General features: G+C 55.0%; 1 protein-coding gene across 2 annotated transcripts in view; it reads left to right on the forward strand.

The window, feature by feature from the left end:
- Positions 1 to 19,381, forward strand: part of IGSF9B (immunoglobulin superfamily member 9B) — a 49,285-nt gene that overhangs the window by 26,304 nt on the left and 3,600 nt on the right. Inside the window, exons 10-18 of one of the 2 annotated variants that reach the window (XM_040992631.1) lie at positions 21 to 137; positions 298 to 448; positions 2,327 to 2,450; positions 4,729 to 4,904; positions 6,787 to 7,013; positions 7,784 to 7,868; positions 10,086 to 10,247; positions 10,610 to 10,655; positions 11,564 to 13,216. In XM_040992631.1, the coding sequence (XP_040848565.1) occupies positions 21 to 137; positions 298 to 448; positions 2,327 to 2,450; positions 4,729 to 4,904; positions 6,787 to 7,013; positions 7,784 to 7,868; positions 10,086 to 10,247; positions 10,610 to 10,655; positions 11,564 to 13,216 (2,741 nt within the window). The remainder of the gene's footprint in view (positions 1 to 20; positions 138 to 297; positions 449 to 2,326; positions 2,451 to 4,728; positions 4,905 to 6,786; positions 7,014 to 7,783; positions 7,869 to 10,085; positions 10,248 to 10,609; positions 10,656 to 11,563; positions 13,217 to 19,381) is intronic. The other variant, XM_040992632.1, reaches the window with a different exon arrangement.

A 19,381-nucleotide genomic window follows, 5' to 3' on the forward strand; every position in this document is an offset into this window, starting at 1 on the left:
CGTGTGTGTGCTCCCCACAGGATCCCCCGTATTTCACGGTGCTACCAGGCTGGGAGTACAGGCAGGAGGCTGGCCGAGAGCTGCTCATCCCCTGTGCGGCTGCGGGGGACCCCTTCCCCGTCATCACGTGGAGGAAGGTACCTGGGTTCCCATCATGGGGACGACACCTGTTGAGAGCAGCGGGTTCTCTGAGGAGGGCTTGGGCAGAGTGTGAATGGAGGACTGTCTTCATTCTGTGGCTTCTGTCCTCACCTCCGTGCCTGCTCTGCCCTCTTCCCTGCCCCTTGTTTGGCCAAGGTAGGGAAGCCCAGCAGAAGCAAGCACAATGCCCTGCCCAGTGGAAGTCTCCAGTTTCGTGCCCTGAGTAAGGAGGACCACGGAGAGTGGGAGTGTGTCGCCACCAACGTGGTCACCAGCATCACTGCCAGCACCCACCTCACCGTCATTGGTATGTGGCTGGTGGGACTGGGTGAGGGTCGGGGAAGCCCCTCACCATCATCGGTATGTGGCTGATGGGACTGGGCTGGGGGAGCCCTCATCATCATCGATATGCAGCTGGTGGGACTGGGCAGGGGGAGTGGGGGAGCACCTAACCATCATTGGTATGTGTCTGGTGGGACTGGGCTGGGGGGAACCCTCACCGTCATTGGTATGTGGCTGGTGAAATTGAGGGGTTGGAGGGGGTCTGGAGTGGGCGGAGCTTCCCGTGGTGGCCATGGGTAATCTGCAGTTGTCTTTCCTAAGTCAGGCCAGACACTGAGCCCAGAGTCTTCCAGGGACAGCCTCTAGCCTTCCGTGCCCAGTAAAGGGATAGGCCACTGGATCCAGTGCCCATCTGGTGCAGAGAAGAGGCCGCTGTGTGGTCATCAGGGACTGGAGACTCTGAGTTCCTGAGTTTGGTGGGGAAGCCAGGTGGAGGGGGATGGAGGGAGGATTGAGCCTTGCAGCACCTTCTGGGATGAGGCACTGAACTGAGGCCTGAGGGCCTGGCCTGGCTGAGGAGGCTCAGGCAGGAGGAAGCGCTGGTGCTTCTGTTCCCTGAGGCTTCAGGAATGTATTGCCAGGACCCCAGCCTGTTCCATCGTGGCCAGCACCCTCTGAGAATTTGCCCCCAGCTTTAGGCTCTGTGGCCCCAGCTCTGCCCCTCTTTATTTACAGCCCAGTTTCTGGGCCTGTAGCTTCTCCACATCATGCTTGTGGGTCCTGAGGCTGTTGGGGTGGAACACCTTGCCCATTCTGGGATCAGAACTCAGACCAAGATGGAAGTGCTTCTTTTTTTTTGTCATCAAAGTTTTTATTTAGTTTTTTTTTTTTTATTTGTTTGAAAGGCAGAAATAGAGAGATTGTGTTTGTATCTGCTTGTCTCCTTCCAAATGCCCTTAATAGCCAGGGCTGGGCCAGGCTGAACCTAGGAGCTAAGGCTTCAACTCCGATTTCACCTATGGGTGATGGAGACCCAAGCACCTGAGCCTCCCAGATGTGCACTAGCTCAAGGCTGGAATGAGGAGAGGAGCTGGGACTAACCCAGCATGCCTGTGTGGAATGCTGGTGTCCCCAGTGGGGACTTCACATCTGCATCAGCTACTCTTTTCAATAGATAGATTTATTTACGTATTTGAAAGGCAGAGTTACACACACACACACACACACACACATAGGGAAAAATCTTCCATTTTCTGGTTTGCTCTGCAAATGGCCACAACAGTTAGAACTATATCAGGCCCAAACCAGGAGCCAGGAGCTTTATCCCAGTCCCCACTGGAGCGCAGCAGCCCAAGCTCTTGAGTCATCCTCTGCTGCTTCCCCAGACACTTTGGCAGGGAGCCAGATAGAAAGTGGAGCAGCTAGGACTTGAACTGGTGCTCATGTGGGCTGCCCACGTCACAGGTGGCTGCTTAATGTGCTGTGCCACCATGTGGGTGTCATGGGTGGTGGCTTCCATTTTCTGTGTGGTGCTGCCTCTTACACAAGTGTTCACTGGAATGAGGCTGTCTCGGAATGCCAGAGAACTTCCCAGGAGGAGGGACTTTTGGCTTTGCTTGGGACCTGAGGGCTGAGGGCCTGAGCCTGGCCAGAGGGGTCCTGGGGCCTGACCTCAGGTGACAAGGGACCTGGGTTCCTACTTTCCCATATTCCCAAAGCTCTGTGGGTTCCTGCTGACCAGAGGGACAGCCTTCCGTCTGCAGCCTGATCCATTGTAGGGTCTGGAGTTAGCAGCTCTGATCTCTCGTTGCTCCTCCCTCACTGGCAGTGCTGTGTTGAGCTGCTCTGGGCTGTGGCCTCTCCCAGTTCCCCACAGCAAGACGATGGGGTCTCCCCTCTGCAGGCACCAGCCCCCATGCCCCAGGCAGCATCCGGGTCCAGGTCTCCATGACAACTGCCAACGTGTCCTGGGAGCCGGGCTATGATGGGGGAAGCGAGCAGACATTCTCAGTCTGGTACGGACCTCTGTGAGTCAGCCCCGCATGCTTCGCTCTCTGCTTCTCCTCCTGCCCCACCTAGGCCATCCAGGGGGTGGGGTGGGCATGCTAGGAGACCGTGGCTCTGCACTTGCCGGGCCTGCGCTGTGAGGTGGGTCTGAGTGAGTTCTCATGGGCAGCCCCGGGCCCCACCCTGCAGGTGGATGATGCCCGTCGAGATTTGCCTGGACTGACTGCCCAGGGTCCCCGCTGCTCTTTCCTCGGCTTCGGCTCCCCGCCCGCTGCTTTGTGTGCTGCTTCTCTCTTCTTCCAGGTCCCTCTGGAGTCTGAAAGAGACTCCAGTCTGCGAGGGCTTTGTGAAACAGCCAACCCTGAGACATAGTAGAGTCTGTTTGACTGACCGAGATAGAAAAGGGAAATAAAGAGAATTCCTCCTGTCTGCTGGTTTATTCTCCAGATGCTGGTGAAGAGGGCTGAGGCTGGACCCAGCTGAAGCTGGGAATGGGAAACTGAATCCGGGTCTTCCATTTGAGTGGCAGGGATGACCATTGCCTCCCAGGGGCTTGCATTAACAGGAAGCTGATGTCAGGAGCCAGAGCTGGGGACTGAGCCCAAGAACTGCCGGATGAGCTGTGGGCCAGGTTCCCACTCAGTCTGATTTCCTTTTGTCCTTTGCTGCCGATTCTGGAAACCAGAATGGTGAGGCGGCGTTCACCTGCCTCGCCTTGTCTCCAGCGTCTGCAGTGTCTCTCTAGGAGCCTGTGTATATATGTTCGTAATTTAGCCAGACTGGTGACTGGTGTGACGTCTCTTCCTAAAAACTTAGGGCACAAATGTACTGCCAGGCTGGCAACAATAGCTGCAGGAAAGGTGGCAGGAGTAGCCCAGCAAACGTCCTGTCGTCCTGGGCTTTTCCCCACACTCCTGCCCTGAGTCCTTCAGACCCAACCCACCGAGGCTTGAGCCGGGGGAACAGGCGGAATCAGACTCCAGAGGGGAAGTCAGCAGGATTCGGGAAGACCCCTTGATGCTTTTCTCAGCAGCGTGGGGAGCTGAGTGAGGACCCTGCACGGATCTGTGATCTGCTGCCTGTTTTGGGGCTGAGTAGCCTGGCATTCTGACATCTGGGTGGGCAACCTGTGTCCTGCTGGTGGGACCAGAACTCCTTGCCATCCCTTCTCATGGTCCCGCCTGTGGAGGGAGGTGGGGATGGGGCAGCACCAGCTCTCGCCAGTGAATGCTGGAGGGCTGTGGGGCTGCCGAGAGGCTGCCGGCCAGGGAAGGGGTCCTGGGTGTGTCACACCCTTGCTGCAGAGGCACGCAGGGAGGTGCTCTGAACGTGGACTGGGTTTCCTGGCTGCCTGGGCTGCTTTGCTTGCTTTGTGCGGTGAAGGGCAGGGCAGGGTGGGTGCCGAGATGGGAGAGATCTCCGTCCCTCATTTCCTTCTCACTTCCACTGGCTCTCCTGACTCAGGCATTTGGCACTGGCTTCCTTTGGCTATGCTTTTGTGCTGTCTCAGCTCACCCTCCTGGGCATACACAGTAGACCCTTTCAACCTAGAGGAAACAGCTGGTACCGCGGCAGCCCTGGGCTGCCAGGAGAGGGCCAGTCTGCACGACCACATCTCCTCCCTGTGGTAATGCGGCAGTACTGCACCTGCTCAGGCCAGCTTCATTGCTGGGCCGTGATGGGGGAAGTTTAGGAGCAGGAGAAACCTTGGTTTTGGTGCTGCCCTGCATAGTGTGACCTTGCCCTTGACTGTGACTTCCAACCCTTAGATCCTTAGGGATCCTGCCCTCACGGTGGGAAGCCCCTGCTCGTTTTGGTATTAAGCTCTGGACGTCCTCAGATGATCCGAGTCTGACTGGACAGAGTGAGCCCCTGGGGTTGCTGTGGCTTCCACTCTTGAGCATTTTGGCGGTACTCAGTGGAAGTCACCCACACTCCTTTTCCCGGCCTGCTATTCTGAGTTACTCATCCTTACATTCCAGTGCCCATGTTTCCCAAGACCAAGCTAACTTGGAGGATGGTACCCAGGGTGGGATCTTCCCACAGTGCAAATTGGTAATCTGGCCCATGCACCTCGGGATCCCTTTCTGTAGAGGGTCTCTGGGTTGTGGTGGGTGGCCTGATGTCGGGAGGGCTGGCCCAGCCACCCTAGCTGGAGCATCCCTGTTCTTGCCCTCAACCCTAGGACTGCCACATACATGCTCGCCTTCTCCTTGGGGGCCCTGCATGCACTCCTGTCTCTCTAGTGTGACCCACCCCATGCCTTGTCCCCTGTCCTTTCTCTCTTCTTTTGGCCAGGATGAAGCGGGCACAGTTTGGGCCCCATGACTGGCTGTCCTTGCCAGTGCCCCCGGGCCCTAACTGGTTACTAGTGGACAGCCTGGAGCCTGAGACAGCATACCAGTTTAGTGTCCTGGCCCAGAACAAGTTGGGGACCAGCGCCTTCAGTGAGGTGGTCACTGTGAACACTTTAGGTGAGGCCCCAGGGCTGGGATGTCCCCACTGGTCTCCTGGAGGAGCTGGGGTGGGTGCAGGTGGGGAGGGCCCAGGGCTGGGGTATCTATCTCCCACTGGTCTCCTGGAAGAGCTGGGGTAGGTGCAGTGGGGAGGGCGGTGGGCCCGTTGCTCCCCTTGATGGTTTCACTGTGTGCCCACCTCCTTGTCAAGCCACTGTGTAGAATCATACCATGCTTGTTTTCTATGGGGTTTGCCTTGTTTTCTATGGGGTTTGCCTGATCTCACATTGGAGCGCTTTCAGCTTGATTCCTGTTACTTCCTTTGCAAGAAGGAAGAGCATTGGGATTTTGTTTAGGGGGAAGGTGGGAGCTCTGCTCCTTTTGCACCAGGTTCTGTGTCTTTCCTTGGGCCCCTGGGTGCACAGCCGACTCTTGTGGAGTCTTGCAGCACACACCAAGTCCTCCTTTCTGGTCTCGGTGTTTTTTCTGTCTGCCCTGTCTGGCTGCAGCTGAGGCAGAACAGCCTCCACCGAGGGGTCAAGGAAGCATGACCCTGCCCTTTCCCAGAATCCCTTCCTTCTTCACCACCAGGAATGGTGGCCGGCCCCTGGGGAGTGCTTGCTCCAGGCTCTAGAGTGCCATCTCAGGCCTCTGGAAAAGAAGGGAATTGCATGATGAAACTGCTGTGAGAAGGTATTCCTTTGGAAGAAAGTAAATTCTTTCTTTTTTTCTTACTTTTTCTTCCTTTTGAGGAACAGATTCAGCACTCTTAATTCTAAAGTCTGGAATGTGAGAGCTGACCTGACTCTTGAAACTTTTAGAGTTTTGGAGCATTTTGGATTTTTCATATCAGGGTTGGTCAACCAGCAAACCTTATGCAAATATGAGCATACCTCGGGAAGCTTGAGAAAAAATGGGATTAAAAAGGAAATACAAATTTTTTTTTAAAAGATTTATTTGTTAGAAAGCAGGTTTACAGAGAGAAGGAGAGACAGAGAGAGAGAGAGATCTCCTGGCGTACTCAGCAAGTGGCCACAATGGCTAGAGCTCAGTGGAGCAGAAGCCAGGAACTCTCTTGGCATCTCCTGAGTGTATTCAGGTGCCCAAGGCTTGGGACCATCCTCTACTGTTTCCCAGGCTATAAGCAGGGAGCCGGATGGGAGTGGAGCAGCCAAGACATGAACTAGCACCCATATAGGATCCTGGTGCTTGGGGTGGGGAGGATTGGCCAATTGAGCCCCAGGCCCATGAAAAAAATTTTTCAAAAAAAAAAAAAAAACCACAAGTGTAAGTGAGGCTCTTCAAATTTTGTAGAAAATGTGCATTTTTAAAAAGATGAATCAAGTTTCAAATAGTTTTGTGCCAAAATAAATTTAATATTCTTGGTTGATTTAGAATTTTTTATTTAACAGTGAGACAGAAGGAGGGAGGGAGGGAGAGAGAGAGAGAGATACCCCCTAGTTAACTCATCAAATGTCCATAATAGCCAGGGGACTGAATCCAGGACCGGAAACTCAGTTCAGATCTGCCCCCTGGGTGGTAAGGGGTGCATGTTAGCAAGTAGCTGGAATTAGGAGATGGAGCTGGGAGTTGAACCTAGGTACTCTGAGTTGAGCATGGAATCTTAACTGCTAGGGTCAATGCCTAAGCTCAACACAGGTCCCCCAAACTTAGCTTTTAATTTCATCTTTTGTATGCTAGTTCTCTCATATGATAAGCAGGTGTGGTCCTGAGCATGTCTGACCCCCATCTGTATGTAATCTCCCTTGTGGGTCTCCTTTGGGTGCAACCATGAGTCCTTTTGGATCAGGAGGGCTCCTCCGAGGGTACATGATCTTTCAGCCCTGGCTCCCAGCTAGTGTTTCCTGATGCCATCTCCTCTCTCCCTCCTGTGCTGCAGCATTCCCTATTACAACTCCAGAACCCCTGGTGCTGGTTACTCCACCGAGGTGCCTCACAGCCAACCGGACCCAGCAGGGCGTGCTCCTGTCCTGGCTCCCACCTGCCAACCACAGCTTCCCCATCGACCGCTACATAATGGAGTTCCGTGTCGGGGAGCGCTGGGAGATGCTAGATGATGGCATCCCAGGCACCGACGGAGAGTTCTTTGCCAAGGATTTGTCCCAGGTGAGGCTCCTACTTTTCTTTGCCTCTTCTCGTGTGTTACAAGAGCCATCCGAAGTTTTGAGGAACCCAACTCAGGTGGATGGGGTCAGCCCAGGTACAGGCCACCTTCCTCCACTCCCCAATTCTCCAGACAGCCTGGTGAAGCCTGGAGCCCTGGGGTCTCAGTCTCTGCGGCCTGCAGATTCAGGGCCAGTTCAGTGGTGGTGGGAACTTGAGGTAGCCCTAAAGGCTCTGTGCTCGGGAGAGCACTGTGTCAGCTCTGAGCCAGCACTCACCCGGCTTGGGCAGAGGAGGTCTGGAAGGATTGCCTTTGGGGTGTGCCCAGAGCAGTGAGTGCCTCTCCTTTGGCAATGGAAGCCCCCCCAGAGGAAAACACCTTATCATTTTCTCCAGCTGTCCCCCTCCTTCTGCTCTGCTGCCAGAAAGGGCAGTCAACTTGTTGTGTAACTGCTGATGATCACATCGCTGTTGCTGCCTGCTCTGCCCTGGTTGTCACTCAGTGCAGTCCTGTGGCTCCTGACAGCCCAGGATGCCTGTCTGTCTGGGACTTTCAGGGACCTCATGGTCCTGACTTGATATCCGCTATGGTGACAATGTGTACACCACAGCTGTGGGCCTGTGTGACCAGCCACTTGTTGTGAAGCAGAGTAGGGCTCCAGGTGCCCCATTTTGTGGAAATTCATGGGCAGAAGCAGTGTGGTGGTGGTGGGGAAGAAGGTGGTGGCCGGGTCAGGCTCCTCAGTTGACTGGATGTTATCCTTGGGCCATAGGACACGTGGTATGAGTTCCGGGTTCTGGCTGTCATGCAGGATCTGATCAGTGAGCCCAGCAACATTGCCGGTGTCTCCAGCACAGGTACTTGGGGCTGGGAATTCTCTTAGAAGTATGGATATATGAGCTCCAGAATCATTTTTGTGAAATAGTTAATACAAAAAGGCTTCATGAATTCGTGGCAAAGAGAGGGATGGTGGAGACAGAGAGTTTGCTCCCATCTGATGTTTCACTCCCTAAATACCCCTAATGGCTGGGAGAGGGGGAGACGAGGAATTAGGAACACACCGAGCTCTCCCATGTGGGCAGCAGCCACTCCACTCCTTGAGCCATCGTCCATTGCCTCCCAGGGTCTGCCTTGGTAGGCAGCTGGAGCTGGGGGTCCAACATCTTCATAGCTAGGCCAGATGCCTGCCCTTGCATTCGGTTATAGCTTCATTATCCCAGACTCTCTGAAGAACCCTTGTATGGCAGGAGAGGTTGGACTGGAAGCTAAGGTGGTGTGTTGTTGAAAGTGCACTGGGTGCAGCATTCATTAAGCCTTCTGTTCTCATGTGTCTGTGACACCTGGTTTCCTACTCAGCTATGAAATGGAGCTGCCCACAGTCCTATTGGACTGCCATGGAGAGAAATGCAACCCATCTCCTCGTATGTGCTCAGTAATGGGGGAGCCCAGAGATAACAGGTCCACAAGTGTTTATTCAGTGCTTATTATAGAGTTCTTTGTAATTATGTGAGTCTTATTTGGAAAATTGTTGTTTGGTGTAGATTCCCTCCCTTCCTTCCTCTCCCTAGATGTTTTCAGCTAAATAAAGCCAACTCCCTAGCATTTTCTCTATTTATCTTTCTTACTCTTGGCCTTGGTCCCATTTCTACCCGTCATCTCTGCAGTTAGAATTCCCAGAACATAACAGGGTCTGTCCTTGAGAGGAGTCATGCTTGTGGCATGTGAGGAGGCTCTTGCTTAGGAAGGCTTGCGTTTGAGACTCCTGGGACTAGGGGGCAAGGGTTTTGGCTGGGAAGTTCAGGCAGCAGCACAGGGGTCCCAAAGTGCTGGAGTATGGGAGGGGTGGGGAGGACTGGGGGGAGCATGAGGCATAAGGGACAGGGAGTGTAGACTGTGGTTTCTAGCTGATGTCCTAGGCTTTTCTAAAACAAGGTCGCCTCCTGCAGGCAATGAACCCTACTCACTTTTGTCCTGTTTTGTTTGGCTTTTTTTTTTTTGTGTGTGTGTGTGTTTTTCTGGGGAGGTGGAGGTGCAGGACAGATGTTTGCAGTGAGGCTGGCGGGGGAACCTGGAACATTTTGTGGGTTTCTGACTCTCAGGCATTCTGGCCTGAATAGCTTGGTGCCTGGCTCCTGGAAGGAAACGTGCCAAGTCAGACGATTCCACACAGCAGGTGGGGTGGCAGCAGCCTCAGCCTTCCCCGTGCTAGGTCCCCATTTCTGAAGCTGCAGCATTCATTCTTCACTCAGCCCACCAGCAGGGTCGGGGTTATCTTCACCCATCATTGTAATTGACATGCCAGTGGGCTTTGGCCAGGTATGTCACAGCCTATCTGTTTTCCCTCTGGTGAACATGGAGTAGTAGCACTTACCCATGACCCTGTCACAGAGGATGGGTCTGTCGCTGGCTCTGGTACCAGACAGCTTGATGAGTTTGGGCATCAAGACAGACTTGGTCCTTTATCTGCAATGCAAGCACTTGGAGCCACCCACACCATCTTTGTTAGCTGTAGCATCCTGCATTGAGATCGTCTGGCCTATACTGAGTTCAGAGTTGGTTGGGTCTGAGTTCTCCAACAACAGTCCCTGTCCCAAGTATAGTATTTTCCCTCAAAGTACCATGCCATCTAGGCTTTCATTCTGAGGGGAAGAAGGCAGAAAGCCCAGGACTAGAAGTCTTGTTTGGGCATCGGCTGCAGCAAGCTGTGCACACACAGCCCGTCACAGAGCTGTCCCTTAGGAAATGGGAGTGAGCCCATGTGCTCTGGGTCTGCTTCCTTGGGTGCAGGGGCCAAGGTCTGACAATGTGAGTACCACACATGAGTGAGCTGGCCTCTGTGGAATGAGATGGTGAGCACTCTTCTAGGTCTGACCCTGTGCCTTGCCCCCTCTTTTCCTCATCACTACATGGCCTCTTGAACTGTCAAAGTCAAGCCTCAAGCCTCAAGCCTCAGCTCTAGGTGTTACAGGTACAAGAGGGAGAGCAAGGCAGGCATGGTGGATGGGACGTGGGCTCAAGGTAGATGGCTTGGGGTGGGACAGGAGACTGCTGACTGTCTCTGCCTCTCCCTGCAGACATCTTCCCCCAGCCGGACCTGACCGACGACGGGCTGGCCCGACCTGTGTTGGCTGGAATCGTGGCTACCATCTGTTTCCTGGCAGCTGCTATCCTGTTCAGCACCCTGGCCGCTTGCTTTGTCAACAAGCAGCGCAAGCGTAAGCTCAAGCGCAAAAAAGGTGGGCGATCCCTCTTCCTCCTCATTCTGCTGGTTTTTCAAGTTCCACCCATTAGGACAGAGGGCCTTTCGCAGAGCGCCCTCTCCCCAGTAAACGGGGGAGTTGGGGGTCTTTTGTATAGGGCTACCACTGGAGCTCTGTGCAAGAGGGAGAGGGAAGCAGGCATGGTGGATGGGGCGTGGGCTCAAGGAAGACATGGCGTGGCAGTGGGCAGAGGTTCTGAGCTGGACCCACAGCTGACAACATTGAATGTAGCCCTGTCCCTTGGTGGTCTTATGGCAACTCTCCTTGGCATCCTAGGCAGGGAGGCCAAGGAGAGGGGCTCAGGGCTCAGTGGATTCTTTCTCCTTCCCTTTCTCTAGACCCTCCGCTCTCCATCACTCACTGTAGGAAAAGTCTCGAGTCTCCGTAAGTATCTCAGCCTGGGACCTTGCTGGGCAGCCAGTGGGTTGTAGGTAAACAGCTGAGCCTGGCCACAGGGAGACTGTCGGTCTTGCTCAGCCCCACTTCAGAGGCTTATGGTTTTTAAGCTTTATTTATTTATTTAAAAGGGAGAGAGGGAGAGAGAGAGAGAGAGAGAGAGAGAGAGAGAGAGAGAGAGTGCGCTGCTTAACTCCCAAAATGGCTGTGACAGACAGGATTGGGCCAGAGTGAAATCAGAGTCTGCAACTCCATTGGGGTCTCCCATGTGGGTGACAGGTACCCAAGTACTTGGACCAACTTACACTGCTTTCCCAGGCACATTATCAGGAAACTGAATGGGAGCCCTGACATGGGATGCTGGCATGGCAAGCAGTGGCTTAACCTGGTGTGCTACAATGCCGGCCCCTTATTTGAATGCTTCGAAGCTGTTTTTTGTTCACTTCATGTTCACTTTATCTTGTCCACAAAAATGGAGAGAGTAGAGCCATAGATAATTCACGCCAGTGGGTTAAATGTTTGTCACCTCAGAATGTTTCTGTGCACCCCAGCAGATTGGCCTTCTGAATATGTCTTGTTTAAATCTGTATTAAAATGAGCTCTCATTTGCCAAACAACCTGGGAAGGAAATTAGAGGGAGGTGTGCTGAGTGAGTGTGCCAAATGTAGGTCAAGCCAGCATAAAAGTGGAAATGTGCATGTTGGCTTACAAAATGGACAGCGCTTGTCTAGATGGCTGAGAGTTGGCCAGCTGTGTGCTCACCAGGATGTGTGGCCCATCCGTGTTCCTCTCCCTAGTGCTTCCTTCCCGGCTGATCCTTGCCGTTTGTCAGAAGAATGGCAGGAAGCCATGGCCAGTGAGTGACCTGGTCCCTCTCCTCCTCTCCCCTCCCGTAGCTTGTCCTCAGGCAAGGTGAGCCCGGAGAGCATCCGGACCCTGCGTGCTCCCTCCGAGTCCTCTGATGACCAGGGCCAGCCTGCGGCCAAGAGGATGCTGAGCCCCGCCCAGGAGAAGGAGCTGTCTTTATACAAGAAAACCAAGAGAGCCATCAGTAGCAAGAAGTACAGCGTGGCCAAGGCCGAGGCTGAGGCCGAGGCCACCACCCCCATCGAGCTCATCAGCAGAGGCCCTGATGGCCGATTTGTGATGGACCCCTCAGAGATGGAGCCCTCGCTCAAGAGCCGGCGCATCGAGGGCTTTCCCTTCGCCGAGGAAACTGACATGTACCCTGAGTTCCGCCAATCGGATGAGGAGAACGAGGACCCACTGGTGCCCACGTCTGTGGCTGCCCTGAAGCCCCAGCTGACCCCTCTGTCATCCAGCCAGGAGTCATATCTGCCTCCACCAGCATACAGCCCTCGGTTCCAGCCCCGCGGTCTGCAGGACCCTGGCAGTCTAGAAGGTCGGCTGCAGGCCACGGGCCAGGCCAGGCCTCCTGCGCCCCGGCCTTTCCACCACAGCCAGTATTATGGGTACCTCAGCAGCAGTAGTCCTGGGGAGGTTGAACCTCCGCCTTTCTACATGCCAGAAGTGAGCAGCCCCCTGAGCTCAGTGCTGTCATCCCCACCCTTGCACGCTGAGGGGCCCTTCGGGCACCCCACCATCCCGGAGGAGAACGGAGAGAATGCGTCCAACAGCACACTGCCCTTGACTCAGACGCCCACGGGGGGACGCTCCCCTGAGCCCTGGGGCCGGCCAGAATTCCCCTTCGGAGGGCTGGAAACCCCGGGCATGATGTTCCCCCACCAGCTGCACCCCTGTGAAGTGGCCGAGAGTTTGCAGCCCAAGACCTGCCTGCCCCAGGGACTGCCCCCTGGCTCCTTGCAGGTGCCCGCGGCCTATCCGGGCATCCTCTCTCTGGAGGCGGCCAAGGGCTGGGCGGGCAAGTCGCCCGGCAGGGGCCCCGGCCCCATACCTCCTGCGGCCAAGTGGCAGGACAGACCGGTGCAGCCTCTGGCCAGCCAAGGGCAGCTAAGACATACCAGCCAAGGTATGGGCATACCCGTTTTGCCTTACCCCGAGCCGGCCGAGCCGGGGGGGCACGGCGGCCCCAGCACATTCGGCCTGGACACCCGGTGGTATGAGCCCCAGCCCCGGCCCCGGCCCAGCCCCCGGCAGGTCCGGCGTACCGAGCCCAGTTTACATCAAGTGGTGCTACAGCCTTCCAGGCTCTCACCTCTGACCCAAAGCCCCCTGAGCTCCCGCACCGGCTCTCCTGAGCTTGCCGCCCGCGCCCGGCCCCGCCCGGGCCTCTTGCAGCAGGCCGAGATGTCAGAGATCACCCTGCAGCCTCCGGCCGCGGTCAGCTTCTCGCGGAAGTCCACGCCGTCCACTGGCTCCCCATCCCAGAGCAGCCGCAGCGGGAGCCCCAGCTACCGGCCCGCCATGGGCTTCACTACCCTGGCCACGGGCTACCCCTCCCCGCCGCCGGGCCCAGCCCCTGCAGCCCCTGGGGACAACTTGGATGTGTTTGGACAGACGCCTTCCCCTCGGAGGATGGGGGAGGAGCTGCTTCGGCCGGAGCCCCCAACAACTTTACCTACTTCAGGGTGAGTGTACACAGCTTTCTCTGGCCCAGCCTCATGGTCAATTTCCTTCCCCCCATCCCTTGTCCCCTCCACCCCCCATCATCAGCCAAAGACAGCTGCAGGAGTTCTGAGGTTTGGGGGTTCCAGTCTTGGGTGTGTGGTCACTGGGGTGGGAGCTTACCTGCCGGTGCCCTGTCAGGAGCTCAGCCCAGAGCTCCCAGGAGACTCACAATATATTGGACACACAGGGGAGTGAGCCTGGTAGCCAGTCCCTTCTGTAGTTGAGGACTGTCCATGTCCCCGTGGCCCAGGCCCCGTGGGTGCTGTGGTTCCCAGACGTGGCCAACAGAGCTCCTGTCCTCTCTGCTTTCCTATGCCTTTCCCCTGGCCAAGCAGTTTGACTTCCAGGAGCTTGACTTCCCCTGATCACAAGGCCAGGGCTTCCCATCCATCCCAAGCTTCTGCTCCTTCTGCGTGCCTGTCCCAGGAGTGGTGGTCCTGGAGGCCGGAGGAGCAGTTTCGGTGCCGGGAGCCACATCCCCCGCCTGCACCTGTGTGCCTGCGGGATGCTGCAGGGAGGCACACAGACAGACGTGCTCCTGCCGTCTGCGCGACTGACAGAGCACGCTCTAATCGCTAGCAGCTGGTATTCCAGGTACCAGAGTCAGCCTGGACGCCTATCTGTGCCCTTCTCCCCTCCCTCTTTTCCCAAGCCCAGCCTCCTGCCTGCCCACCTCCCTTCTCCATCATCTGGTTGACTGGCCTTGCTCAGAATGGCCTGCCAGGACTCTGTGGGGTCTGCTTGACACCCCACCACCTGCTACCCCCTCTGCCATCCCTTCCTTCTCCCTCTCTCCTCTTTTTCTCTCTTTCTGGCTCCGTCCTTTGATCTCTCTTGATGTAGCCGTCTGTGGAGGGGAACAGAGTGGTTGGGAGGCGATGAGGAGGGGCCACGTCCTGCCCTTGCCCCCCACTCCCCGCCACCCTCTCTGGTACCTGGAAGTGCAAGCTCACCTCCCACCCTTGGTCCCAGTGTGGGCCGCTCCTGGTGGGAGAAGGGGATGGTGGGAGGGTGAGGCAGGCCGTGTGTGGCGGGGGTGGGGGGCGGCTGCAGCCCTGTCTCCGTGCTCTGTGGCCGCGCTCATCTGCTGCTTCCATTGTGCGTCTGGGTCTCCGTCTCTCTCCTCTCCTCCCTCGCCCATTCTCCGGCCTCTCCGTGGGTCTCCGCTCCCGCTCCCCTTCTGTCCCCCGGGTGTGCGTGGGTGGTGGCCGGCGCTGTTGGTAACTGCTTTGTTTCTGATTGATCTCAGCTATCTGGGCAGTGTTGTCGAGACAAGCCTCTCCTCAGCTCAATAGGTAAGGGAGCGCCTCGCTGGGCGGGCGGGGGCGGGCAGCGGCGGGGCTGCGGCAGGGCCATCGCTTCCGTGACAGGGGATAGGAGCCACATCCCCTCCCCGGCCCGTGGGGGGTGCAGCTGCCGCTCCTGGGACCCCCACATCGTGCTGCTCCAGCTGCCCATCGGGCCGCGCCGGCACTGCCTAGCTGCAGCTTTCAGCCCCCTACCCCGCGTCCAGCTCCCCCAGGGCTCCCTTGCAGTCCCCTCACTCAGACGCCTGCCCGTCATCCATCATCCTGCTGCCAACACACCTCAGGTCCCCCATTCCCCTGCAGCCCCCCCAGGACCCTGCATGCGCCCCAGGGACCCAGAATGCCCGAGATCTGCTTTGCATCTCTGCACCCTTGCGGGCCTCTCTGGGGCCACTCTGGCCCTCAGCAATAGCAGCCCTGCCGCCTTGTTTCCCCAGCAACCTGAGGCCTGGTGGCCCCCTTCTCCTTAGCCACTCCCAAAGACCCTGGGATTGCTGGTCCCTCTGGCCTTTTTGGAGTCGTGGTGACATTAGGCATTCTCAAGGAATGCAGGGATGGGATGTGGCCCCACTTCCTCCTTCAACTGCTGGGTTGCTGTCAGGCCATCCCAGTACTCCCAGGGCAAGCCTAGGGTAGGGTCCCAGCTCCCCTGCTCTTAGCACTGGTCAGCTGGCTCTTGGTTGTTGAGAACCGAGCCGTAATAACCTCATGTTTGGGTCCCTGTTACTTTCAAGGGTGGCTCCACCCACTCCTTGGGTCTTGAGGGAAGGGATCTTAGGAGGAGCTCGTTACAGAGTGATGGAGTGGGATTCCCCCTAGTACAAGGTCATTTAGACAGCAAGAGGTGGCGATCCAGAGAGCGGCACCTGTATCCTCTGCCTTGACCCATTAGGGCCAACTTCTCGTCTAGCATCCCAAAGAAGCATGGGCATTTTAGGGGGGTCACTAAATGTCTGAGAGAGGCTGGGGACAATGTGAGGCTCTCCTTCTCTCTCGTGGTAACCAGAGAGTGCTTCTTTTGGCCACGGACAAAACACCTGTGGCTCTGGTCCTATAGGCACTGGCTAGGACAGAGGGCGCCTTTGCCTGGGCACTTTCCCCGGGGGAGAAAGAACTTTGTCCCTTCCTGCCTGGTGCACTCAAGGGAGGCAATGGCTCTCTCTCTCAGTCCTAGGAGTGGCCTGCCCCAAAGAGGGCAGCCCAGGGACTCAAAACCTGTGTACAGCCCCCTGGCATCACCCTCCCTCAGGTGCTCTCCATGGAGGGAGCTTACAACCCGCAGGTGGTTTGCAAGCCTTTGTGCCTGCAGCCTCTCACGTGGCCTGGAGGAGGGAGATTGGCTCCCCACTTTTCCTGTTCTCCCTGTCCTCTGTTTTGACTCCTCTGTTGCCCTGCAGTGAGGAGGCTCTGGAGCAGTCTTCACCTGAGCTCCTCAAAAGTACTTGGTACCCCATTCCATTCTTTGCTTCCAGTGCCCCCCCTCCCCCGTGACTCTACTGTCCCCATTGCTACAGTTGCAAGAGCATTCAACTCTCTATTCACTGCTGTGGTAGACCCAGGGCCCAAAAGCAGTAATGCAGGGTTGTTGTGCCTCTCCGGGGGCTGACCAGCTTCCCCAGCCTAGGAGTGTGAGGTGCTCCTGTGTCCTCTAAGGTAGGCTTCCATGGTGCTGGGTAGCAGGAGCCTCCGCTCGCCCCTCTGCTTGCTGAGAGCCTCCCTGGGGCCTGGGAGCTGCTGGGCTCCTCCGGAGTGCTGTGGTCATGCTGCGCCTTTGCATGTCTTCATACTTGGTCTTGCCTGGAGACGTTGTGATGCCTCTTGTCTGCGTTGGTCCATGCCCTGTTTCTTTCCCCAGTCTCTGTCCTGCTTCTTCTGCCCACACCTGTCGTTGTTTCCCCCCTACCTTTCCTTTTCTTTCTCTCCCTTTTCTCCTCTTCCCAACTCCCTCCTCGCCACGGGGAGTTGTATGGTGTGGACTTGTCCTTCCTGTGACCACCGCTCAACACACCTGTCTGATTCTTCTACTTGTACCGCTGTCATGCTCCTGTCTAGCTCCCTCTCCCATCACCTCTTCCCGTGACCGTGATGATATAAGTGGATCTGGGAGCAGGGGAGTAGAATCTCTCTTTATTTGAGACCCACAGGAAGGAAGGAGGCCCAGTCTGGCCACAGGCCTCTGTTGGATGGGGAGGCAAAACATGAGGTCCTTGCAGAGGACCTGTTTTGGGTTCAGGCTGGGTCAGGGCTGATCTACAGACTCTGGGCTTTCCACGGGGTACCTGGAGAAAGGCTCATGTCTTCCCTGGCTATAACTGGTACATAAGTCAATTTCCTCCGACTCCCATCCTGGTAATGTGAGGTGTTTCAGAAAGTTTCTAGAAAATAGAATTAAAATATGCATGTTTTGAAATTGGCGTAGTTTTTCTCTCCCCATATTCCGTGAGCCTTTTGGATTTCCTTTTTATCACCTGGCTGGTAGAGTCAAGGAGGAGAATACTCTTTCAACTCCTGCTGCCTATTCACTGGGCTGACTGAAAGCTGTGCTCTTTGGGCACTGAGAGAAGGGAAGGCTCCGTGGCTTTTGCTTTTCTTGTCCAGGTTTTCTGGCGGTTTGTAACTGGCTGTCCTGGGGAAGCAGAGAGCTCAGCTGTTAAGACTTCTGGGGCTGAGGCAGCCTGACTGGGGCTTTGTGTGGATTTTTTTTTTTTTTTTTTTGGAAAGAGCTGGGAAAGGGAGAGTGGGAGGGGGAGAGTACTGAAGTGGATTCCAAGCGATTTCTGGTAGGAAAAGAGTATGTAAAAAATGTCATTAGGTCCAAGTGTGGGCATGTATGGAAAATGGGAGAGCCAGCCCTAGGCTTTAAGGCCTTTTTCTTTCAGTTTATACCTTTACTTCTGGGAGAATGAGAACCCCCACAGTTGGAAGTGTTCCTATGTGGTTCGCAAGAATTTAGGCTGATTGGAAAGCCATCCATGATCTTAACTTCTTGGGGAGTTCAGAGTTGGCTTTTGCTGGATGAGAGTAATCTTTAGTTCAGGCTCAGGTCAACTGGACAGCTTTATTTCAGGGCCTGGGCACAGTTGCATAACCCAAGCTGCCCATCTATGACGTTAGCACCAAAAGCTTCATTACCGGAAAGGCCCCAGGTGGGCTTGACATTGACAAGATATGGTTGTGTTTCCAACAAAAGGGAGGCTTGAATCCGCAGGACAGTAAAGTCTGTTGGAACACATTTCATGTGTCTTTTCTGTACAGTTTGCCCAAAATAGACTCATACCTTTTCCTCTTCCTCCCTCCCTTCTGTCTATGCAGACACTTGCTTTTATTTATTTATTTATTTATTTATTTTTTTACAAAATGCACTGTATGTCCAAGAGTTTGAGCCCTGAACCAAAAGCTAAGACAAGTAGGCAGCAGGCGTTCTAGAAGTGCTGCAACCCGACTCTTTCTCAAGGGAATGCTGGCTTCTCCTTGATGGCTCATTACTGTTTTGGAAGTTTTGCCTGAAGACATAAGTCCAGCTAGTTTTTCCTCATGCCTGATTTGTCTTATTTTGGGTCTTCCACCAAGACCCAGGACATCAATGTCAGGTAATTAGTATGTGGCATAGCAGATGGATTTCTCAAGTATTATGTGGAAACACTGTTTTTTCTTCTATCTAGCTTCTATACTAGTTTCTGTCAGGAAGGAATTTGAAGAGAAGTTTAACCTAACGTTGAGCCTTGTGTCCATCCCATTACAACTGGATTACTGGACAAGCTGTTGAATTTTACTAAGCTTCAGTTTCTCCATGTGGAAAATGAGGTCAATGGCTTATTTGCCTCCTGGGTGTCGTAAAGACTCAAGACAGTTCTTGCAGTGGACACAGAACAGTGCAGGCTCAGTGGCCAGTAAATGCCACTGATGGCAATGACCATGTTATCAAATGCTAATTGCAGTAACAATATCCACCCCTTGGAATTTTGTTCTAACTAGAAGCATCCTTAGGCTAGTTTCTCTCATGGTCCTGGGATACCCCTGGATTTTGATGGAGACCACTCTTCCTACTTGTCAGATCATATGCCAATAGGCCTTCAGATGGTCTTTCTCAAAAGGCTGGCCAGGACCAGAAACACAGGACAGGTGGAGTCTTACCTTTAGGAATTCCTGCTAGGCAACATGAAGAAATCTTAGTGAAGGTCAGAAGGGATGAGGACATTTCCACAGCCGTGGGAAGCCACGTCCCCTCTCTTGGCCATGTCTTTATCTGCCTTCCAGGTTCTCTTAGGAGTTTTTAAAAGAGGAAAGAATGGGATCCTGTCATAGTGGGTCTGATTTTTCTGATGGTGAGCTAGATCGTTTCTTCAAGTTGTGAGTGTTGGGGGTAGGGAAGAGGTATGTGTATTCATATAGACATGACCATGTGCAGGTAGAGAGAGGGCTGTGCAAAGCCAGGAAGTTGTTTCTGACCTGAGCTTCTTGATGCTTTGTGAAAGGCCTGTAATGCTGACCTCCATTGCCAGTTCATGCACTAAAGCCCGGAGGCCAGCAGCTAGAGTCTGTTCTATCCCTGGTTCCTACAGAGATGTCTAATGTTGGGTGGATGGGTTGCAGGTGTCGTCTGCCAGTCTTTTTTTCCCGAACTCTAGGCTGTGTGGTTTTGGGGGTCACAGGGTTGTCCATCCCGTTTCTTTTCATCAAGATTTGCAAAGTACAGATTGTGATGCGAGTGGGGGGAGGTTGAGGAGAGGAAGTGTGGATCGGCATCCAATGCATGGCTCCAAGACAACTCAGCTACCCTGGTTACTCACTGCAAACAGCCCTGGCAGAAGGAAGAGT

The sequence above is a fragment of the Ochotona curzoniae genome, unplaced genomic scaffold (genome assembly GCF_017591425.1).
Source record: "Ochotona curzoniae isolate NIBS_2020 unplaced genomic scaffold, NIBS_Ocur_1.0 contig_832, whole genome shotgun sequence".
Classification (NCBI taxonomy): Eukaryota; Metazoa; Chordata; class Mammalia; order Lagomorpha; family Ochotonidae; genus Ochotona; species Ochotona curzoniae.